General features: G+C 45.6%; 6 protein-coding genes across 6 annotated transcripts; 3 read left to right on the top strand and 3 right to left on the bottom strand.

Annotated features, from left to right (window-relative positions):
• Window positions 1-10,510: 10,510 nt before the first annotated feature.
• L3040_007811 (uncharacterized protein) lies at window positions 10,511-10,822 on the top strand (the record flags this gene model as incomplete). Its single annotated transcript, XM_007293220.1, has 1 exon — window positions 10,511-10,822. One exon carries the CDS (start codon window positions 10,511-10,513, stop codon window positions 10,820-10,822), a length of 312 nt encoding a protein of 103 aa, XP_007293282.1.
• A 58-nt stretch (window positions 10,823-10,880) lies between these two features.
• L3040_007810 (uncharacterized protein) lies at window positions 10,881-11,702 on the top strand (the record flags this gene model as incomplete). Its single annotated transcript, XM_007293221.1, has 1 exon — window positions 10,881-11,702. One exon carries the CDS (start codon window positions 10,881-10,883, stop codon window positions 11,700-11,702), a length of 822 nt encoding a protein of 273 aa, XP_007293283.1.
• An 851-nt stretch (window positions 11,703-12,553) lies between these two features.
• On the top strand, window positions 12,554-13,115 carry L3040_007809 (uncharacterized protein; the record flags this gene model as incomplete). Its single annotated transcript, XM_007293222.1, has 2 exons — window positions 12,554-12,742; window positions 12,918-13,115. 2 exons carry the CDS (start codon window positions 12,554-12,556, stop codon window positions 13,113-13,115), a joined length of 387 nt encoding a protein of 128 aa, XP_007293284.1.
• A 1,654-nt stretch (window positions 13,116-14,769) lies between these two features.
• Window positions 14,770-18,787, bottom strand: L3040_007808 (uncharacterized protein; the record flags this gene model as incomplete). The annotated part of the gene is made up of 3 exons (XM_007293223.1): window positions 14,770-14,873; window positions 14,974-18,037; window positions 18,113-18,787. 3 exons carry the CDS (start codon window positions 18,785-18,787, stop codon window positions 14,770-14,772), a joined length of 3,843 nt encoding a protein of 1,280 aa, XP_007293285.1.
• A 1,133-nt stretch (window positions 18,788-19,920) lies between these two features.
• L3040_007807 (uncharacterized protein) lies at window positions 19,921-20,984 on the bottom strand (the record flags this gene model as incomplete). The annotated part of the gene is made up of 2 exons (XM_007293224.1): window positions 19,921-20,629; window positions 20,713-20,984. 2 exons carry the CDS (start codon window positions 20,982-20,984, stop codon window positions 19,921-19,923), a joined length of 981 nt encoding a protein of 326 aa, XP_007293286.1.
• Window positions 20,985-22,191: 1,207 nt separating this feature from the next.
• Window positions 22,192-23,616, bottom strand: L3040_007806 (uncharacterized protein; the record flags this gene model as incomplete). Its single annotated transcript, XM_007293225.1, has 2 exons — window positions 22,192-23,297; window positions 23,349-23,616. The coding sequence occupies 2 exons, from the start codon at window positions 23,614-23,616 to the stop codon at window positions 22,192-22,194; spliced, it is 1,374 nt and encodes a 457-aa protein (XP_007293287.1).
• Between the last annotated feature and the right edge of the window lie 133 nt (window positions 23,617-23,749).

The following is a 23,749-nucleotide window of genomic DNA, read 5'->3' as shown; positions in this document are numbered from 1 at the left end:
ATTTAAGATCACTTTATGCTTATTTATATCAGCTAATAAAAGTAAAAAAAGTACGTCGCTTTTTATAACGTAGAACTCTATTTGACCTAAAAGAATATCTAAAGTAACTGCTTTAATAAAAGTAGCAGAGCCGATGCCGTATTTAACGGACTTCTTTCTTGCTCGAGATATATTTAATTAGACCTCGAAGTATTTCTTTTAAAGTGCTTATAGCTAAAGCAAGCTAGCGGTAAAGAAATTAGCTGCTCCGCTGTCAATTATAAAGCTTATAAACACGTTTTCAAAGTACTTAAAAGCTATATAAGTCTTTGCTTTGCTCGCGGGCACGTTTTAAGTCTCGATTTTACTAATAAAAGCGTAAAATGCCGTTTGAATTTCTAGTTGTTTATATACTTCGTCAGCGTCAAAAGTGCCGTAAGTAATTATAAAACCTTCCGATATATTAGCGCGGCTGCTCGATTCAAGCGGCTCGTTTAATAAGCTTACGATAAACTAATCGAATTCTTCCGTAAATACAAATGATAAGCTTTTAATCGATGTTACGTATTAAAAGAATTTGCTTTTCGTTACTCTTTTTGCGTCTTTAAAAGCTTAAAACTTAACGACGAATGCTTTTCTTTCGTCGAAAGTGTAATTAATGCTTTATCAACTTAGCTTTTTACAAACAAAACACCTTTTCTCACTTTTAATAATAGCTTTAACAGCTTTCTTACTTTTAAAGTATTGGCGGTCTTGAATAAAGCATTCGTATTCTTCGTTTAAATCGGAGTCAGCTTTTAAAGTGTTATAAGAACAAGTGTGATCGTATAGCTCGCTAAAGCTCGCGTAAGCTTTAGCTTTAACGAAAGGTCGAGAAGTCTTAATTGCAAAAGCAATTGCTCGACGAATATTAGCAATTGCCGCGATAAAAGTAAAAGCAAGATTCATTCGTGCAATCGTAGTCTTTAGCACGTTTTTATAAACTAAATACAGCTTGTTAATAAGACTTCGATCATCTTTTAAACTTAGTCGTAAAGAGCTTTAAATGCTCTTAAGCTCTTTAACGAGCTTTTCAAAGCACTCGTTAAGCGAAGTCTTTAGATTCTCTTTCTTAACTAAATCTAGCGAAATTTCTTTTTATTAGTCGTATTTTGCTTGCCGCCGATAATTAATCTCGAAGTGGTCTTTTACCGCAATAACGTTTGCTTTAAACGTAAGAAGCTTAGCTTTGATCATATGATTGTAATAAAAGGTTATAGCCTCTTTCGTAAGCATAATTAAGAACGCTGCTAAATAATCGTCGAAGGTCAAACCGTATCGACTTGCTTAATCAGCAAAAATCTTTAATTAAGTTTTGAAATCATCGTCGGGTTTTAAGTACTTTAGCTTTTTAAGAAAGCTTCGCGCGAACAAAGCTAATTCTTTCGCTCTTAAGTAAAGGTCTATTGCTCTTAGCTTAAAGAAATCGTCTTTATTATCGTTAAAAGCGCTTAAAGTGCCGTACGCAAGCGTGCTATGCTTAACTAATAGTCGGATCGGTAAAAGGTTATTAATATAATTGCCGGTTGTAAGTCTTACTTTTTTAAGGTTTTTAAAAAGCTTATTTCCGGATCCGAAGTCTTTTAAAAGTCCGTTGCCGAATCCCTTTAATAGCCCGGAGAAGCCGTTCTTACTTTTTCCGTACTCGTAGCCTCGATCTTTTTGCTAATCTTTTTCGTTCTTTCTTCGTCGGCTATCGTTAAGATCTTTAAAGCTATTCGGGTCACCGGCTAAAGCTTTAGCTTAATAATATCCGTATCCTTAAGCTTGCTTTTAGCGATTCTTATACCTTTAGTCTCTCTCTTATTAATACGTAGCCTTTTAAAAGATGTGAGTAGCTTGCCGGTACGTCCGAAAGTGCTAGATCCTCTTTTCGAGTTGCTAAGGTTAAGCACGGAAATCTGCACGCTATCTTTAATAAAAGTTGATTTTGTCTAGCATGCTTTTAAGTTTTAGCGGATCCTCTTTTAACGTATAGCTCTCGTAGCTTCGAATGTTGTTTAGTCTGATAATGATCTTAAAACTTTTATTATTATTGCTATTAAGCTTAAGCTTTTCAAAAAACTAAGTGTAGCTTTTAAGAAAGAGGTTTAAAGGCCGTTAAAGTGATTTTAGCTCTTTTTAGATGATTAACGTATTGCGTAGCGATTAATAGATTAAAAGCGTTGAGTACGCTAAAGTGCTTCGTCGTAGCCTTTCGTTAAATTATATAGCGTAAGTTCGTAATTCTGTTATTTACCTTGCTATTACTTTTATATTTTACTTTATATCTTTCTTTTCTTTCGCAAACTCTTCGCGTAACTTTCGAATCTCTTCTTTTTTTTTTTTTTCTTTCCTTTTTAGACTTCGTAAAAGTGATAAAGGTGCTTAAGGCGTATTATCTTCGTCGTCCGTAAGGTTTTCGGCGGTTTACCTTAAATCGAAGCTTAAAAGTATTGCTTATTGCTTTTTTATTTCTTAAAAAGTCTATTAGTATTGCTGCTCGTCGTTCAAAAACTTGACTATTTTATTAGCGTAGCCCTTTTACTTTAAGAAGCATTATACGCTTTTAGATATCAAGTGTTCTTTAAAGCTAATAAAAGTAGCAAACTTAAAGCTTCGTCCCGTATTGTCTTTCGTTATCGTAAAACTCGTTTAATCTTAGCGTAAGAAAGCGTGCCGAAATAAACTCTATAAGTCGTAATCTTTTAGCCTTTTACATTTCGCATCTAAGAAGTCTTTTATTATTGCTCGAGCTGTAATCTTATTATCGGGCTTTACGTATAATAGCTCGTTTAAGTCAAATGAAATGCTCGACATCTTATCGTTTAGTCTTTTCGAAAGGCTTAAGAGTCTTAAGTATAATGGTCCTTTTAGCTGAATAGCTAAAGGTTTCGTAAGTGGTAATAAGACTCGAAAGGTATAATACTTTACTGCTCTTTGTCGGCTAGACTTTTTACTTAAAAGTCTAGTTGCTTGATCGGCTATAATAGTTGTCGGCTCGTACGTAGATCGATCGTGTTAATTAAGTTTGCTATATGTAGCAAGCGCGGCTTTATAGTTTTAAAAGTTATATAAAAGTGACTTGGTTCGGAATCACTTTTTCGTAAGAATAAAGAAAATCGATAGTATAAGAAGCGACTTAGTACGGAATCGCTTTTCCGTTATAAAAAGAAAAAGGTATCGTAATAAAAAGTATCTTCGCTATAAAGCCTTAGCTTCTTTGTGATTAATCACTTAATAGTAATTCAATTATTAATTAATATTAGATTGCTTTTAAGCGATTAAGAATATATATTCGTAAGGTCGTAACGGTCGTTAAAGTACTTGCAATTGCAAAACACTCGGTTGATAAAGTATTTGAATTCTATTTGCTCTTTAAGGCTTAAAGAAGCTGATTCCTTTTATACGATTAGAAGGAATCACGTGCATTAGCTAACTAATAGATTTACTTGTCAAGTTAGAGGTCCTTTGACTGCTAACATGCTAAGCGAAGCATGCCAAGTGGCCCGTAAACCATGGTTCACGGGTAAGCTTCCTTAACTACTACTACTACTACTACTACTAGCTAAGGTCGATATGGATATACCGACAGAACGATTTGCATAAGTTCGTAGCTTTAAAAAGAGTTATGCTAATAAAGCTATAAAAGCGATGAAAATAAAGATAAACGGTAATGCGAAGCAGTTCTAGCTATTATTTCGCATCGAACTTAAAACTTTGCAAAAGCGTTTTTATAATATTTTAAAGTGTTCGTTCGATCTTTTCGGCAGCTTTATTTATTTATAGATTATGCAAAACAATAAGTTTAAATCGAACGCTTATCTCGGCTAAGTGTTTTTAAAAACGTTAAGAAACGTATTCGCTTTTATTATCGATACGAAAACGTATGATCTTTTTTCGACGAAAAGCTTAAAAGAGTTTGAATTTATCGAATACTTTAAACTTATACTTTATATTATAGCACTCGACCTCTTTTATTTTATCGTAATAAAAGTAAATAAAATAAGTAAAGCCGTCGTACTTTTTGCGAAAAAGTTTAATAGTATTTATATAAATAAGCTCGTCGGAATACCGTTTTAAATTGATATGTCTTTTATATGCTTTTTTAATCATTCGACCGTCGAAGCAGCTTTCGCAAGCGTATAAAAGAAAAAGTATGCGTAAGTTTATATCTTTTAATAGTTTTTGCATTTTTAATAAGTTTTCTTATCCGAGATATTTAAAACGCTTATGCTAAATAGCTTAAGCTTTTTTAATAAAAAAAGCGGCTAAAGCTCGATATTAAGATCGTTATTAAAAAGAATTTAAAATATCGAAAGTCGAAGCTAATTAAAAAAAGTAAGCGTAGCGTCGTTAGCTAAAATCGAAAGCCTTATATATATAACTTAAGCGAAGAGCTCGGTTTATAAGCTAGCGCAGATCGATATTAAAGCAAAACAAGTCTTAAGCGATCCGAGCGGTGAAAACTAAAAAGTTTTTGCTTAATAAAAAGATCAAAGCACTTTTCTCGCTTAAAGTTATATTTATACTTTTTCGAATAAGATTTAAACAAAAGAAAAAGTTAATATTAAAGTTCGGATAATAAATAACGTTATATAAACGAATCTAATCGAAGCTATTATCGTTCGTTTTAACGAGTAAAGCAACTATGCTTTTTTTTTAAAGTAAAAGTAAATAACCTTTTATTTTAAAGATAATAATTGCTTCGCTTAAATCGAGTGAAAAGATATTTTCGAAAAACTCTTAACGGTGAAATATATACTTAATACAGCTATTATTAAAGATAAAAGTGTTTTCGAATATATCCGAAAATTAAAAAGCGAAAGCGTATAAAGTTTTTTAAAAGAATTAAAAAGAAAAATTCTTAAGGAAAGCTTTAATAAAAAGTGCGGCGTATTAAGGTAAAAGAGAAAAAAGATAAAAGAACACTGCTACGGCGATAAGCCGTCGTATTTTCTAAAGAATAAAAAAGAAAAGTAAAAAATAAAGTAAAAAAGTAAAGATTATAAAAAGAATAAAAATTATTTAATACTTAAGAATAAAAGTAGTACTCGATAATAAAGTCCGAAGCTTTCGAAGACGCTGCTTTAATTGAAAATTGCGAAAAAGGTCAAGTCGAAAAAAAGAATAATACTTTTAAATTAGTTTTAATTAAAATAATTTATTTCGAGCAAATTTTAATTGCTAATTTATATTAAAATTTTGAACGTTAAAAGCGAGTTAAAAGGTCTTATTAATATAGCTACGAATCGATAATATAAAAAGAGCAGCGGAAAGAGTCTTTTCGAAAGAGTCGGTATTTTTAGCCGTCTTTAGTTTAGCTTGCTTAACAGCTTTATTTTTACGCTTTTTTTCGATTCGTTTATCGAAAGCAGCTTTTAAATAAAAGTAAGCTATTATGCATTTCGGCTTAAAATGATAAGGTTTCTTATAATAACTATAAACTATAATAAACTTATTTCTTTTTGCAAATTTACTAAGTTTTTTATATACGAAAAATGCTTTACTTAAAAAATGCTGCATCAACTATTCTTTTTTACGAGTAAAAGCTATAAAATCAGCGAAAGCAGTTTTAGATTTATCGCCGTCGATATAATCGTTATTCGAGACTTAATTAGATTTGAAATTTTCGTACGAAAACGATAGCTAATTAAAATAAACTTTAATTATTTATAAAGCGGAAAGTTAAGTATTATTATCGAAAAGCTTAAGTTGTTTGTTTAAGCGTATGAATTCGTTATTAAAAAAGATGACGTCGTTAAACTCGTTAATGCGAAAAGCGAATAACGCGAATTAAAAATAATAAAACGTCGCGACGCTTTTAAATCGAAATCGTTTTTTTAAATCTATTAATAATAGCTTCTTAAGATCGTGTTTTTTAAAGTCTCCGACGATTATAAAGCTTATTTCTTTTCTTTTAACGAAGTCTACGGCGATTAGCCCGAGTCTATTGCGGATAAAAAAGCAGCTTTAAGTCTAAAGTTCGTCTTACGCGTCGAGTCTTTTCTTAAACGCAAACTCCGTCTCGCTTAAAAAGCGAATTGATCGGACTCTTATACTTTTAAGGATTTTTTCGTAAAAGTAGTTTTTATTAATAAAAGCGAAATCGATACGTCGAAAAAATTCGACTTAGTTTTCTTCGTCGAAGAACGAAACGGCAAAGAAAGCGGAGAAAGAAATAGATTAAGTATTCGTAGCTATTCTTAAAAATCGAAGTCTTAATAAGCTTAATAAAATCCTTAACGTTAACTAATAATGCCGAAGTGATATTATCGAAATATTTTTATAAATAATAAAAGAGTTCTTTAACTCGGAAGCCGAAAAGTAGAATAAATAAAAAAAAGCAAAAGGGCTTTTCGTCCGAAGCCGATAAAAAAGAAGTGTTTAAGTTTGATTCGATATTAAAAAGTTAAAAATCAAGATTAAAGTTACGATCTTTAGCAAAATCGAAAGATTAAAAAAAAGTGTTGATAAGTGTTTATATATAGTTTATAAAAAAATCAAAGCGGTAAAAGAAAATAAAGTTAAAAGGTTAAAAGATTTTACGAATTTTCGTTTTTTTTAATAATACGAAAGTATCGTCCGTAAGAAAAGCTTTTTTTAAAGTTTTTCGAAGTTCTTAATTGATTAAGCTATTTATAGCGTCTTGATCTATAATTAGTTTGCGATAAAATAAATAAAATTAAAAATAAGATAAAGAATCTATTAAAATTATTCGAGTTTTATTTTATCGTAAAAGTTAAAGCGCGCTAACGTAATGCGGTTAAGTCGTTTAAAACATAATAGTCTTAATAAAAGAGTTTTCGGTTGATGCTAAATATAAGTAAAGTATATATATAAAATGGATCTATAAGAAATTAAATCCCGAAAGATTAAGGTTCATTTCGGCGTATTCCGTCGAAAAGTTTATAAATATATATATATATATATATAGACCTTAAAAAAACATTATTATTTAAAATAAGTTACTATTAAAGTGTTTCTAAAAACAAAAGGTCGTATGTTTTTAAAAAGAGATATAAAAAGTTAGCGATAAACGCAAGCAATAAAAAGAAAGAGTTGTATATATCGTTAAAGAATAGTTTTAAAAAAGAATATCGTATTCCGTTCCGTTTTGATTTTATCTTTGCGAAAAGTTCGATGCTAAAAAAGTCGCAAAGAGTATTAGTTGGATGCTAAGGAAGTCGCAAAGAGAATTAATTGTAGTATTTCAGCGCTAAAGAAGTCGCAGCGGAAGCTTATAACCTGTTAAACGGTAACACGAAGAAGAAGATAAGTAAAAAGATTCTTGATTGCTTATTTAATAAACTTAAGGAGTAGCCTTTTACTTATACATCTGAAGAGGTCTTGACACGTGATAGGTCTATCACCTGATCATATCCGACATATACCTCTTTCCAAATTCATTACCATCACCTATTTAAAGCGCCGGCGAAAACCTCATCTTTCTTCTCTTCTCATCTTCTCATCAACAAGCTAAAATTAGACGCAGGCCTTGGAGTAAGTATCCCAATCTCCTTCCATCTCCATCATGACCCATCCTCGTACCCCATCCTCATCAGCGAGTAAGCAAGTAAGCACCTTCGAAAAAGTGGGCTTCGCTTTCCAACCTGCCCTACAGAGTCCAAAAAACACAGAATAAACTCCCTACATTTCTGGCCAAGCTCTTAGAACATTGCCTTGCGCTTCTTCTTCCTTCCTCCTTCCTCCTTCTCCACGGCGGCGAAGTCCCCAACCAACACCATCAGAAAAGAAATAGGAAAAGCCTTCTGCTTATCATTAGAGAAAGTATAGGAACCACAAGCAAGGGCGATAATACATAATGTAATCAATTGATCGATTCCTTGACACCAGTTCTCGATGCTTGATCAATTCAAGCTCTCACTCACCTCACTCTTCTCACGCCTTCTTTCTCTCCCTCTTTCCTCCCTTCTTTCTCTCTCTCCCTCTCCTACTACATACAGAACTCTCAAAAGCGTACAGTGCAGTACAGTACAGTACAGCTGCACGGGTAAGTACAAAATAGCGAGCGATGCACCAGCCAGGCCAGGCCAGATCAGGCCAGACCCACACATATCTCTTATTCAAGTCTTGATTACTCTGCTGCGCTGGGCTTGTCAGGACTCCGCAGTATACTTCAATACTCCGTACAATGACGAAAAGATGTATCATAAATATAAATATGATGAGCTCCCCGTGCACAGCGGGCAAGAGAGCAAGTAGGTGAGTAGGTAGCTTAGCTTAGCTCGCGCCGTCTCTTCTCGTAGTAGTCTCCAGCTTCATTCTTTCATAGCGTGTTATCAATCATCATCAATCATTGTTAATAATTATGATCCTCCTATCCCTTCTCCCATCCCTTCCCCTTCCACCTCCAACTTCCTCCTCCAGCGCCTGCTAATCCTAATCCTAGTCCTCGCCCAACTCCTAATCAAAAATGCAGCATGCAATAATCATCCCCCTCCACTCTCCATTCCTGTTTTCATTCTCATTTTCATCCTCAGCACTTCATCGCATTCAAAAGCCCCTTCACCGCCGAGCGAAGCGGCATTCAAATCATCAACGTCGTCTACGAGCAACCAGTCCACGGCGAGTTGACCCTGACTTTTGAATCATGCACCGCAGTCTCGTCGTAGTCGTCGTCGTCATCGTCGTCTCTTAGCGAAGAGGTGCACAACCACCTCCACCACCACTACGTCGTCGGCCAGACGCACATCGGAAGCCATCTCCTAGCCAAACGCCACAGAGACTGGGCGGAGCGCCGACCGACCAATTTAGTGTGGCTGGTACCGAGCGACGTTCGCGAGGGGAGGTGTATACAAGCCTGCATCGACGACAAGCTCGTGGGTCGATCGGAGGAGTCCGGTGTTACGAAGAAGCGTGTCGTCGTCAACAAGCGAGCAGCAGCCGCCGCGGCGACCACCACGTTTGCCGAAGTTTCGGACCCGATGGGCCCGTGGTTCGATGGGGTCCGTTATCTGGAGCGGAAGCAGAAGTAGCCGGGTAGGGGAGGTCTTTGTCGCGTCGGTTAAATCGAAGAGGTTCGGTATCTTGGGCGCTGGCATCTCGGGCTTGCACACTTCTGTAAGTTGGACGGCTATATGTACAAAGGCCTACCTACCGAATGAACGAACGAATGAACGAACGAATCAATGAGTAACTGAATGAATGAGTGACTGAATGAATGAGTGACTGGCTGAATAGGTGGGGTGAGATTACAACTTGCTGACAGCCACAAAGCTGCTGCTTGACGCAGTCGGCATCCACAATTGGACCATCCTCGAGTCTTCAAACCGGCTCGGTGGCCGAGTTCGCACCAGCTATCTCAACGGGACAAGACCAGACGAATACCAATTCTCGGAGGCTGTGGAAACGTAGACACCCCCGGCATTGGATCGATCTGCTATCCCTCCTACGGGACCAACGGAACAGGGCCAGCAGTTATCATGGCGTTCTACGTTTCGTCAGCACTGTGCAACACATCGCCTACGTCCAGCGGGCAATAATCGAGATCCACGAACCGAAAGCGGATGAGATGTGGACGAGGCACTACGATATTCATTGTTGAGAGCATGACGAGCATCAGCAAGTCAGTCCATACCAGCTGGGCGGAGTTCTTGAACTTCTGATCCTTCACATACAGGAAAGATTTCTGGACTGGCTGGCAAACAATGACTCCTTCGTGCCTTTCCAGTGCTGCATCCTGGGCGCTCTCCACCGTGCGGCAGAAGCAGCTCTACTTACCGGCGTGTTGGCGGACCGAGTTTAACACGATCTTTATCGGGGAGCAGACCTCATGCACCCACTCGTGAATCTTCAGTGCGCTTGAGTACTCTGTTGGACCTGGGTCTGGTTGACGAGGCGAAGCTGATCACGAATGCTTGGATGGCGCGGTGGATTAATCTGTAGGGACAAGAATTGCAGCATAAGCTAAACTTGTAAGCTAAACTTGACTTGACTTGAGAGTGCCTAGCTGTAATGATTGAGGAGAAGTAAAAGAAATCTTGGATATATCAGTAAAAGTTGTTGTTGCGTGGTATTGCTGGGCCGTTAGGTAGGTCAGGTACCTTAGGTAGGTAGGTGATGGACCCACCCGCCTCTAAGCGAGCTCACCGGGAAGGAGGGAAGGAGCGAATCCCCAGTTCCTTCTGTGAGGTCAACCAAAGCACAGGGAGGTCACCTCACGGCAAGGTGATCTTATCCATATTACTGTGCTCATTGGATACATATCATAGAATACTGCTTATGCAATCGGAGTAAATTCTCCTGATGTGGAATCACCTTTCCAGCCTTGAAAAGCAATAGTCAACAAAGAGCAAAAAGGAAAAAGCTCTCTGATTCACCAAGTACTGGCCACGCACCACAACCACACTAGTTCCTCAATTCACTCATCGACCCGTAAATCAGGTCAATGGAAGCCTTCAAGGCTGTTCCTTGGCGAACGTAGCCTTTCTTTCGCGCCGACTCCAATTCCTCAATTCTTCTCTCTTACACCAACATCAACCACCTCAATATGACCGACATGTCGGCCACTACTCCGACGGAGGACGACAGCGAGATTCTAGAGCTATGGGATTTCGGACCACAGAAGAGGGAGGCCCAAGTCTACAAGCCATCCTTATACGAGGACGCCGAGGAGCAAATGGCGAAGAAAGACTGGGCTGACGTCTACCGTCCTCGCCGTCCTCGCTCAGAGATCAAAAAGCTCCGGCCTGTACCTAGCTTCCAAGGTGAGTTCCTGCTTGGAGACCTCGAGATATTCTATGCTAACTGCGATCCCCGCTCCCTCAATACCGAACTGCTTCGTCGACCTCCCGCAACCTGAGACCCAGCCATCCCCGACGCTGCGCAAGTCGATGATATCAGAGGAAGTAGAGAGAGCAATGGCTCCTCTTGGACTCGCGAGGACTTTCCCCATTTCCCGTGCCCATCCCAATCTCGGAGAAGTCACCGGGGAGAAGTGGGTGTATGGAGGCAATCCCTTTGCCGAGATGCTCGCAGCCCGAACGCCACTCGAGAACCCCAACGACCTCTCGCAGCTCCGAGACATCCCCAAGAAGAAGGCGAAGAAGCTGAACGAGGCGGGAGAAGAAGATGAGGAGGAGGAGGAGGAGGAGGAGGAGGAGGGGGCCGAGGGCGATTTCATTCTCACCAGTACCACGCCGGATCTGGTGACGATCTTTGACTGCAAACCATATGCCGGACCTCTCAACACTCACCAGCAACCAAAGTGGTTCCAAATCGAGGAACGCATACTCATGGCCGCCCCCAACATCTTCCGCCAGGCCCTCGCCTCCAAGAAGAAAGCCGACCGACAGGACCTTGCCCGGGCCGTCTACAACCCTGACACGGCAAAAGTGTTCAACCCGCACATCCCCCACACGGCCATCTACCTGCAGAGCCTCCTGGTGACCAGACTCGCGCAGAACTCGGAGGGCTTCCACTGCCTGGAGGATCTGGACACCGCGCAGATCTGGACCGGGGTCTTGTTCTGGGGCTACTTCCAGACGCACGGCCGCACCTTTCCCGCGAAAAGCACGGAGGAGATCATCGTGTGTGCGATGCTGGTCGGCTTGTTCCTGGGAGATGACGCCTATTATGGGACGGTGCTGAGGATGGTTCTCGATCGTCGCTACGCAGAGGTTTGGCCTCGCGTCCACGATCTCGTCACCGCGTCGCTGCCTGACCCTGCTGACCCTGTTTGAGAAGGACTGTATCTGTATTCCCTGACAATTGTTGTTGTTGTTGTTGTTGCGGTTGTTATGGGGAGACGGCCTTTAGGGTCCGGCATATAATAGGGCAGAGAAGTGAAATGGAGTGAGCGAACGATACATTCTAGGGTGGCTTTTTCTTTTGTTTAGGAAAGTACGCGGAAGGCAGATAGATAGATGGATGGATCAATGAATGGATTTTTGTTTTCATCTTTCTTTCGAGATCTCTGACGGAATAGAAGGTGATGCCGGCTTGCTCTGTTTTCATATGACTTGGAGGTTTAGTGATGTCGGTGGAACGTAAAAATATTAAGATAAGAGAAGATTGATCTCCTATCGAACGTACAGAAGGGGGATTTAAGAGATAAAAGAAAGATCCTGTTTCGGAATACGTACAAACTTTTAATATCTGTCACTTTGATCAGGCAGACTGCCATCCATCCAGTTCAGATATTCCGTACTCCGTATGTCGGTCGTCAAAAGAAGCTCGAAGCAAAGGCAGGGACTCGGGCAGAGTCTCATCACGTGATGACGTGGCGGTGGCGATGGCACAATTATAATCTAATCTTATCTCCGACGTTTTCACTTACTACCCCGCCATCGCATCGCTTCGCACTCCAAGGGAAAAAAAAAGAGTTTGATAACTTTGTATACGCCTTCACACATACGCCCTCTCTCCTTTCACGTCCCATCTACAACCTCACTACACCACCACACCGAGCCCGAAGCTACTAAACTCTTACACTCACACCTCTGACCTGCCAAGAGGAAGTTCGCAAGTGACCATAAAATATACCACCGCCGAACTACCGCCAAACAAACGCAAACAAACAGACAAACAAACCATGAAGCTCCTCACCCTCAACTTCCTCACCTGCGCCGTCAAAGCCTGCAAAGCAAGCTCGGCCTCCTTCCCGCTGCACCCCAAGGACTGCGAGCTCGTCTCGGACGACAGCATAGCGCCGAACCCGCGACTGCTGAGCAACATCCTGCCGCGACTGGACTGGGCTGCGCTGGGCGTGATTGCGTCGGAGGTGGGTTCTTTTTCTTATTTCTCTTCCCTTCCTATTTCTTCCCTCCATGTTCTTCCCTTCCTTCTCTTCCCTTCCTTCTCTTCCCTTCCAATTTCAGCCAAAAAAAAAAAAAAAAAAAAAAGGAAAAGCCGGACTTCAAGAAGAATAAAAGCTAACCTCCCCCACCCCCCCAAAGCTCGGCTTCCCCTCCCTCCCAGCCACGCCGCCCACGCCCGCCGAGCTGGACGCCGACGCGAAGATGGCGGCAGAACTGCACACGCTGCTGCTGGAGACGCAGATTAGCGAGGGGGGATTGGTGTGTGCGAATTGTGGGCACGAGTATAAGATTAAAGAAGGGATTGCGAATTTCCTGCTACCGAGTCATTTGGTTTGATAGGGGAGGTCGGGTTGATGGAAGGGTTGGTTGGTTCTGGTGCTGGGTTAAGGCTTGATGGTGATGGTGATGCTGGTGATGAGAGTGAGAGTGCGTTCAAAAGGGGTAGGTAAGAGAGTGGTGCGAGGAACCTTTTGCAGAGAGAGAGAGCGCAGAACGTGGCAGAAGGGGGGAAAGGGGGAAGGGAGGAAGGAATGAAGGAAGGAAGGATCACTGCTTGGGACATGCACATCCTCTGCTTGAACGGCAGCGAAGCAGGCAAGGAAGGACTTCAGGATCCATCCATTCGAAACATGAATACCTACCTCTGACCGAACATCCATCTCAAGGAATCTCCAACCAAGGAGAGAGCGGGGAAAGAAAGAAGGAAGGAAGGAAAGAAAGAAAGAAAGAAAGAAAGAGAGAAAAGCTTGTGCATCGCATTGCATCGCATCGCATTGCAAGCTTACCTCCCCAACGACGACCAAAGAATAGCTCCGCTACTTACCTACACGCACCAGAAGAAGTCTAGCATAGCGGTCATAGAAAGCAAGACATAGGTAATCACCATCATCGTCATCACCATCACTAGGTATTCCCATTCCTATTTCCACACCTATATAATACGATACCGATATCCAAACCCATCTATCTATTCTACTCTACTCACTCACTTGTATAAACAACCAAACCAAACCAAAAACTCCAGACCCAAACTCCAAACTCCAGACCCAAACCCAGCTTGAATTCCGTACAGCATATACTGGTGAATTACACTATACTACCTTATACTACACTACCTTACCTTACCTTACACTACACTACACTACACTACACTAAAACAAAACAAAACCGCAATCCCCCCATTCCCCATTTCCCATTCCCCATCTCCCCTCCTCTCCCCCCCTCTCCTCCCTCCTAAAAGATCCTCATTCCCAGCCAACATCGCAGATAGAAAAGAAAAGATGAGATGAAAAGTGAGCAGGTGGGTAAGTCCGTCCCTTATTGCCTACCCTACCTCTGTCCTCGCGAAAAGGTTTTTTTTTTTTGCATAAATCTGATTTAGGCATATGCTGACTTACTTACTCACATGCCGACTTTACTTACCCACATACATACCCACTTACCCACTCACTTTATTTAAAGTCAAAAGATAGTTAAAAGAAAAAAAAAAAAAAGGGAAAAGAAAAAGAAGAAAAAAACCCCCCATAACACACACACAAAAAAAGAATTCGATTACATTACCCCTCCTGGCCTTCTTTCCATTCATCTATCTATCTATCTATCCATCCCCATTCATCATTATATCAACACCTACACCCACACCCACACCCCCCCTCACTTACCCAACGCCAGCCTAGAGCCTCGGTTGAGGAGGTTTGTGAAGAGAAAAAAAGAGGGAAAAAGAAAAAAAAAAAAAAGTAAATTTCTGCTGCCGCTTCCGTGCTATATCGTTGCCCATTTCGTTCCTGTACAGCCCCCAGCCCAGCTCCAGCTCCAGCTCCGCCCCATGCGTGCATTGGGTACGTATTCAAGAAGGAAAGAAAGAAAAAGGTGGTGGCACAAGCCCAAGCACGCCTCAGCTCAGCTCCGTGGTTGAAAGGATGCAAGCGGACGACAAGGGGGGAATCAGAACCAAAATCAGCATCTGATTTCTTTTTCAAGTTTCGCTGCCTCAGTTGAGGAATCCTTTACACGCTGCCGTGCCGCAGAGGCAGGGGATACGGTCCGTACTGCCAATCTCACGCTCGAACTTGTAGTCGTAGGTAAGTTCCTCGTCTGTTTATACGTTAGTCATAGTCTAGACTCACACTTTCGAGTCGATTGGAAGGGAAATGAGACAGTGACGGGCAAGGGAGCCAGGAGAGAGAAAACTTACTCTGAGCGATATCCCGCAGCGCATAGATAACGATCCGCTTGCCCTTCTCCACCGTTATGATCTTCGCCGTGCAGTTAGGCATACAGCTGTGATTAATGAATCGTGCAATCCCACCCTTCTTCGTCGCATCAATGACAGTGCTCTCATCGATTCGGAACAGGTAACTGCTGCCGATACCGCTCTTGAGGTAGCGGTGCTCGCGGAGATCAGCGACGGTTTGGCGCACCTTCTCACCCACGTACTCGATGATCATGTCGTTCTGGTTGATGTTCTCCATGGCGAACAGACCCCACTTGTGGATGGCGGAGCGTTCAAAGTTGACAAGCTTCTGCCGCTTTTGCAGCTGGTTGAAGCGGAGGACATCGACGTCGCCGCCGAGGTTCTTCTTCTGCTCATTGACGTCGGTAGCGTAGCGACGTTGCGTGACACGGTTGGCTCGAGAGTTGCCTCGGGCTACCGACTTCTCGGCAACTAACTTAGCTGCCAGAGCAGCCTCTGCGGCGGGATCGCGACCAGCGCGAGAAGCTTGTGCTTGGCGTTCCTCACGTGCCCTCTTCACCTTGATGTGATGAGGGAGGTAGAGAGACTTCTCGGAATTGAGTATCTTCTTGAACTCTTCAGTGCGAGCGCACCCAGTGGCGTTAGGGACGTAGTAGCCTTGGATGGTAGTGTCGGTAGTAACAAGCCCTCTGTAGCCGTTGCGGTTGAGTGCCTTGATGTCTTCTTGCTTCCAAGCCCAAGGCTTTGCCCAACCTTTTCGAAAATTGGCAGTATCCTTGAGAAGGGCAGTGGCCGCGGGAGTATCCTCGTCATCCTTGATGAGATTTTGAAGGCCGTTCAGATCAATGACATTACTGAAGTCGTCATCCACGGTAGGTCGTGGAATCTCAGCAGACATGCCCCACTCAACCGTTGTCTCAACAGGTGCAGTCTCTGTGACAAACTCTTCATCGTCATCTTCCTCCCGAGCCTCGCTGGGTGGGCAGACTTGGTCGTCAGCTTCCACACCCTCAAGCTCACGCTTGAGTGCCTCGCGCTCTTCGAAGATCTGCTTCTTGGACTTCTTTTTCTTCTTGCTGGCGGCGGCTTTCTTCTTACTCTCGGCAATCTCAGCCAGCGCTTCGGATTCTTGAAGAATGCTGTCGATGTTGCGCATGCCAGACTCGCCGTCGGCGGTGCTGGCAGAGAGGGGAAACTCCTGGTCGATCTTGTCTTTGGCAACACCAAACAGCTCCTCATCCGTCTTCTTTTGGCGCTTCAAAGCAGCCTCGATTTGGAGATCGAGCTTTCGCTTCTTGGACGTCGGAGCCACATCAGTGACCACAACGCTGACCTCGCTCATGGAGTCGTCATCTCTAGTATCGACCGACTCGACATCGCCCCTACCAGCACTTCCTTTCAACGCATCTTCCAAAGAATCCACCTCCTCAGAAGTCACTCTGCTTCGGGATCTCGAATCAGGTTCCTCTGTATCAACAACACGTGACCGATTTTCAGCATCGTCGTCCGAATCTTCGTCATCACTGTAAATGAAGCGATGCATGAGAGGTCTGTATGCGGTCTTCTTGGCTGCCGGACGGGCTCTGGCTCCGAAAGGATCCTTGAAACCAACATTAAGCTTCGCTCCAGCCTTTGCCTTCCGAATGCGAGGAAGTGCAGAGATACTCATCTTTCCAGGAGCAGTGGTTCGGCGGTCCTTGCCCTCATTCTGGAAATTTGGCGTTCCGGCAGAAGAGGTCTCTTCTCCCTCGTCGTCTTCGTGGATGAGTTCGAGTCTCATATCCTTTGGGTCTGGGATGTTCAACTTCCGTCTCTTTGCAAGATGCTTGAGTGGGTCCAGGTACTCGTGCAAGATAGGGGCTGCTGTCTTGGTCCGGATGTTCTTCAAGAGCTGAGTCTTCAGGTCCCTGCGGATAACCTCGATTGCTTCCCTCGACGGATCAAAGTTCATGGCCCGCTCCTTTCTCTCCTCCTCCACGTCCAGTTCCTCTTCCCTCTTCCGCGCAAGGGCAGCCCTCCTTTCCCAGGCGTCATTGTCTTGCTTTGCAGGGCTGCGACTGCGCTTCCGAACGGGCTCGGTGTATCGCGCAGCCGAACGGTTTCCAGAAGTACCGAATGGAAATGGTTGCATGACCATCGGGTAGTTGAACATGAGAGTGTGGTTGAGAGTCCTGAAGCACTTTTCGCAATCATTCCTCCCCCAAGAATTATTCGCAAAGACGATATAGTACCCAGTGACGTCCATCTTGATATCTTCGGGTTGGAAGTGTCTCATGCGCTTCAGCATGTGGGGGGGAGTTGTTGGCATCACCGGAACTGACTCTGCAGCCACGAAAAGGTACGGTTGGTGCATAAGTGTGTCGGCGACCGGCTCGGTACTCTGCATCACTCGTGCAGGCCTCGGCTTTCCAACAGGGGCAATGGCGTGTGCCGCGGCCATCATCTGGGGTCGGTACACCGGTCTCGAGGATGCAGGACCTTTAGGGGCTGTAGGAGGTGGGCCAGAGTATTTGGCGGCCTCGACAGTCTTTGGTGCCGGTGCTGGATTCGCCTTGATCTGCGGAATAGGCTCGAGCTTGTTGGCCTTCAGCAGATTCTCCATCATGCGTCTACTCTTGTTACCTTCGGGATCGAACTCGACGCGGACAAGATTGGAACCAATGCGCAAGGTAGGCCCAGTGAGGACCGCAGTCTTGGCAGCCTCAATGGCAGGAACGAACCGACCAGCGATCAAGCCTCTCGAGTCGCGATAGCGAAAGGTTGCGAATCCCAAGCAGCTGCCATTCTCTGGGTGGAGTTTGTTGCTACTCTCCGCAATCTCTCCAAAAGTCGAGAATATCGCAGCGACATTCGAGAAGTTGTGCAGGGGATCAAAGCCGGTCACAACGACCTGGGTAGGCGGTCCAGGGCCGAGGGAGGTCTTGGGGTCGAACCGGTAGGGCTTGACCAAGTATGGCGCGTGCCGTAAACGGGATTGGGGGTTGTGGAAATCAACATTGATATAGTCCAGCTTGCCACCTCTCTTCGCCAACCGCGGATCTGCTGGGGGGGCGTCATCATCATCCTGCAAAGCCTTTAATTAGCCAAACATTCACACAAGTAAGATGACGCCCCCCGCAGCAGATTGTATTATACGTACCAAGCCTATATCCTTGTATATGGGTTTCGCGTGCTTCCTCTCCTTCGACGATGTTTTTCGATCAAGGTTGGGGTCGTAGGTACAGACATTGCCTTTGACGGCCTTGCTGGGGTTTCGCGCGTACGTGCGAGGGTCTGCGGGAGGTTGTTCCTCTGCCTTGGCAGCGATATGTTGGTGTAGGACGCCATCTTGGCCTATGTGGTTCTCGCTGGGGGCACCAGTCGAACTCGAGCCAGCCGCGGCTGACTTGTATTTGTAGGGGCTCGCGACACGATTTGGAGAAGAATCGATGTTCGTCATGGGCGTCGTGCTGAAGTTGTGGTTGGTGGCATTGGCTGCGGTGTTGTGCTGGGCTGCGGAGCTGAAGACAGAGGACACAGTGCTCGAGTGCGAGCTTGCAGACCCCACACCATTGAGGATATCGCCTTCTTCCGCGGATGTATGTGCTATATCTGTCGTGGTGGAACGGATGTTTTCGTCGCCGGGGCGAGAAGGGGGGGCATCGCTCATGCTGAAATTGGGCAGGACCAGCTTCGTGTCAGCGGCAGGCCGTGTACTGGGAAGCTCTTGAGCCAGCGAGGATTTGCCCTTCTCCCGCTCCAGGGCCTTGTTCTTCGCCGCCCGTGGAGCAGAGGGGAAGAACTGCGCGAAGCTCGCACTTGGCGCGCGAGACATCGTGACGACGGAGAGATCGATCTACCTGGCCCCCCGTCTGCCAACCAACATCTCTCGTGTGCGTATCAGCAGACGAATGCATGCATGTGTGGAGGGATGGTGAGGAAAGAATAGGCGCAAAGGATAGATAGGTATCTCTTGTCGAGGAACAGATCTGTTGCGCTCGGGCGATGTTTCCCAGGAGCTGATGGCCGGTGTGGATGAGAGGGTGGGTTTCTGTAGCGGTTGCCTCGAGGTGGTAGTAAAGGCGGCAGAGAGCTTGTTGTTGTTGTTGTTGTTATGGTTGTGTCGTCGCGGGGTGGCTGGATTGGAGTTGAAGTTTGATTTCTGCCCGTGGAATGAAGGGGTGAGGTTCGAATTGAAGATCGACCACGCCGAAAGGGGTTTAGCCGGGTTAGACCTGGTCATGAAAGGTGGTGGACGCGGACTGACAAGAAGTGGTGGAGAAAATATGAAAGGAGATATTCAAGTCAAGTCTTCACAGAAAATAATATGAAAAATAGAAAAATATTGCTGATTAATTCTCCATTCCCTTCTATCCTATTGTCCTCCCTTCCTATTGTGGCCTTAGTATTATTGCCATACCCGGCGGCATTGCCTACCGAAAATCAGGGACGAACAGCTCTGCTGGTACGTCACTCATCACTATCGTGAAGCGGAGCTACTATGTATTTTTCTCATATCAATAGCTTCATTAACTCTATTCTCTTCTTCTAAGCTATTGATCATGTTCTCGATAAGCCAATCCAATACATTCCAGTCCATTCCAGCTGTGCACCCTCGCAGAAGCGCCCCAGGTATGTATCGAGATTGGCTGCGTGGCTATAAACGCTATTGGTTTTCTACTGTCTTCAATACACATATACACACACATACATATATGAATGTATATTGTGGCATTTCCTACCATACCCAAATTCGTTGGCGGCTGCCTCTCTCTAGCCCCAAACAAAACAAACAAAAACAAAACCACAACATATCGCAATTAGTCAGTGAAAGAGAGCAATATCCAAGTGTACTTTCGTCGGACTCATCTTATTCCGTGTAAGCACTACAAGCTCTATATACAAATCCCTGAATCCCAACTCCATCCCATGCAGCCATCATTGATCTCGTCACTCTCTAGCCCCCCTCTACAGCCTCGCCTCCTTAGCAGCCGCCTCCTTCACCTTCTTCTCTCCGGCCGCATTACCCATCAACATGGTGCTATCCGGCTTATGCCTCCTATCCAGCAACCTCACGGTATACTCGCACTCGAGCGTCGCATCGCCGTACACCCCCTTCTCCACCTCCTTAAAGTCCAATAACAAGTCCTCCTTAACCGCACACACCGTATCTGTCGCGAGCCACGGGTCGTCTCTGGGGTATAGTTGTGCCGTGACGCCCAAGTAGTCATCGTGCGTCACCATCATGTGGATATGCGCGGGCCGGTTCGGGTGCCGTCCCATCAGCGCCAGCAGGTCCCCGCTCGGGCCGGACGTGTCAATGGCGTACTCCGTCGGCTTCAGGCAGTAGAACCAGAACTTACCCTCGGCGTTCGTGCGGAACTTGCCGCGCAGGTTGTTCTTGGTCTGGTGCTCCGGGTCGAAGACGTCGTACTTCCCGTTCGTCGACGCCTGCCACATGTCAAACACGGCGCCCTCGATGCCCTTACCCGTCTCGGCGTCGAGGATCGCCCCGTGGAAGTACGTGAGCTGGCCCTTGGGCGGGAAGTTCTGCACCACGGAGGCGCCGAGGTCGCGGAAGGGGGAGTCTGGGGACCAGAAGGGCCCGAGGATTGCGGAGGAGGTGGGCTCGATGCCCGCGTCGGTTGCGACTTTGTGGTTGATCTCGTCGACGAGCCTGTGCGGCGATCCGGTAGTTAGAAATGTGTTCTTCAAGCGTGAAAGAGAGGAAGAAGGGAAAGGGATTGACAGAGGACATACGACTCCACGCCCAACACGTCGCAGATTCTCCACGCCTCGTTCCTGTTGCTGCGGTAGGCCTGGCCGATGCTGTTCACGAAGTCGACGCCCAAAACCCACTCGTCCTGCGTGAGTTCGACCTCGCGGATGAAGTCGTGCAAGTGCGAGATCAGGCTGGTGAGGATCACTTTGGCACGGGGAGGGGTCGAGTCGGCCATCAGCCCGATGACATGGGCAGTGAAATCGGGATCAAACTTGGAGGTGCCGGAGGCATTGGGGGTTGAGGAGGCCATGTTGCGCGGAGGAAGGGATAGATGGATGTATGTATAGATGGATGGATGTATAGATGTATGTATGTATAGTTAGATGTATGTATAGAAGTATGTATGTGTGTATAGATGTATGTATACAGATAGATATACAAAAGAACAATCCACAGCGGCACACACACCCAAAAACCCAGGGAATACCCACCTCCTTATATCCCATCTCATTTCGCCCCTCCCCCCCCCCCGCCCCCCTCTTCCCCCCCAGATCCCATCCCGCTTCCCGTCCCCCCCGTCGGGAAGCACCCACGGTACTGATCGCGAGAGTCCTGTGCCGGGTGTCGATGCTGAATGCCGGTGCGGGGAACCAAAATCAAGCAAGAGAGCGGTACCTGACTCCTGGGTCCCCTCATAGTGCGGGTGAGTCTTTAGCCGGGAGGGGGGGCATGCGCTTGCATTTGGGAATCATGTGATTGGCTGGATGAGACGACGCACAGGACAAAGATCATCCTCTCCTGGGATACGGGTACCGGTGTTTATCTCCGCCACCAGCTTTCGTACAGAGGCTATACCGGTATTAAATAAGTGAAAAACTACTTCTTCCTTAGGGTCTATTTCTCTCTCTCTCTCCCACACACACACTCTCTCTCTCGCTACCTGCCCGAATCACAAATCCAAGAATCAACCATCACCCCAACTTCCGTCCTGAACGTCGATCGACAACTCCATCTCTCAAGTTAACCCAGCGGAAGTGTCGATTGTGAGAAAGAACCGGCTTCCGCTTCTCCGCTATTAAGTTAGTTATCTCTACACACTGGATATACTATAATTTCAGTTCCCCAAAGCCTGGCTGGCCTCTTGCAGAAACTCGCGTTCGGTTGGTCCAGACGTTTCTCCAGAATTTTCGATTCAATTCCGAATCAATAGAACCATTTCGTATCTTCGTAGGCTACTTACTGCCCGCGGACACGCAGATAGATATACAAAAGAATACATGTGCGCAATAAGATGCATAACTACAATTCCCAAAGGGAAGAAGGCAAAGAGCACTGCCATGGTGACGACCCTAGATAAACCCTTGGTCAACTCCAAGGACCGTTCATCGTCATCACATCCTGTAGACAAGGACGCAGCCATTTTCACCACCCTCCCCGCCGGCCCCCAGATAGAGAGGTATCCAGACTCCGAGAACGCCATACCACCAATCCCAATCACGCCCCCTCATCCCACCCGCCTACGACCCCCCACCAAGCGTCATGACAAACTCCTCATCCTCCTCATCCTCTCTCCTCAAACACTCCGGCAAGGCTCCTCGTAACCCCGGCTCCAGATCATCATCATCATCATCATCAACCTGCTCGAACGCCTTCAGGAAACTCGGCTTCTTCCAGTCGCTCTCGGGCTCTCGTTCCTTCGCGAAGCGCGCAGGCGTGATGGTATGATCCGAGGCCATCGACACGTTGCTCGGACTCCTTTGCATGACCCTCTCGAGCTTCGGAGCGGGTGTGGGAGGGTGTTGCGTGTGCAGGATTCCAGAGGCAGAGCGCCCTTTGGTGTATCCGATTGTAGAGCGGGAGGCGGCTTCGGCGATGGCGTGGCGCATGGTCGAGGCGTTGCTGGAAACAGCAGGGGCTGGTGTGCGTTTTGGGCGGGAGAGGAATGATACTGTAGGGATGGGCTTGGACGACTTGGGCGCGAGCGGTGCGGCTTTGGAAGGGACGGAGAGGGCAGAGGCGGCTTTTCGCGATTTGATGGTTCCAGGACCTTGGCTTTGGACCTGGGCTTTCTTGACTTCGCCGAGGGGTTGACGGGCCGCCGTGGCTTGATCCTGCGCGAGAGGGGACTTCTTGTTGCGGACGTGGCGGAAGGTCTCTGGGACGTCGCCGACTGTCCAGTCTTCTTCCATCATTTTGAGAACGGCTTCGTCGCATGCCTTGGCTGATTTTTGATATCTCTCTTCTGCTTCCCGTTCGATTCTCGACTTGCCGTTCTCATCTACCGTCTGCCGGTAGCTTCTGTTGATACCCTTCATAAGATTACCGGGCTGGAGGACTGAGTAGTCGAGGCAGTTGTCGGGAAAGTCGGTTGACTGGTAAGGTAGGTCTTTGGGTTTGGGTGGACAGTATTCAACGTCTCTGTCTGCCAACGGACTCTCATCCCCATGTACCTGCAACTTGACAGCCTCGGCGTGGATCAGCTTCTTGGGTCGACGGGCACTGGTCTGCTGCTTGGGTTGTGTTTTTTCGACTTCCTTCTCTGGGGCGGCTCCAGCGGGCGTGTGGAACGCTTTGGCTTTGGCATTGGTGGTCTTCATACCGAGGGGGGCGCGAGTCCGCGGACCTGCGTATGTGAGTATTTGCGTATTTGTGACATGAAGCTGAAGTCGCGTACCCATCGGTGTGACAAACGCATTCTTGTCGAATGTCGCGCTCTTCTTGACTGTCATCAAACCCCCATCCGGCCCCTTGCTCTTGCCGGACTTTCCTGCGAATCCTACCGGCGCATTCTCATCGTTGAGAGGGATCTTGAGTGGAGTCTTGGGGTATGTGTTTCCTGGCGTCTTGGGCTGCAGTCCTCTGCTACTCTGGTTGAGGGGCTTCGATGCTGCTGCTTGGTGGTGACCGTAGACCAGATTCTCCTGATCGCGTGCGGCCAGCATGGTGATGGTTTCTGTTGGTTGCTATGATGTGAGTAATCCACGCTTGTCGTATTGATGAAATACTGTTTGGTTGTGTTGTGGATTTGTTGTGGTTTTCATGGAAATGGTGCTGTTGTCATGGCCATGTGAATCG

Source organism: Drepanopeziza brunnea (assembly GCF_022702325.1).
Source record: "Drepanopeziza brunnea f. sp. 'multigermtubi' strain 214-2 chromosome Unknown ctg14, whole genome shotgun sequence".
NCBI lineage: Eukaryota > Fungi > Ascomycota > Leotiomycetes > Helotiales > Drepanopezizaceae > Drepanopeziza > Drepanopeziza brunnea.
This window is presented reverse-complemented; position numbering and strand designations above follow the sequence as displayed.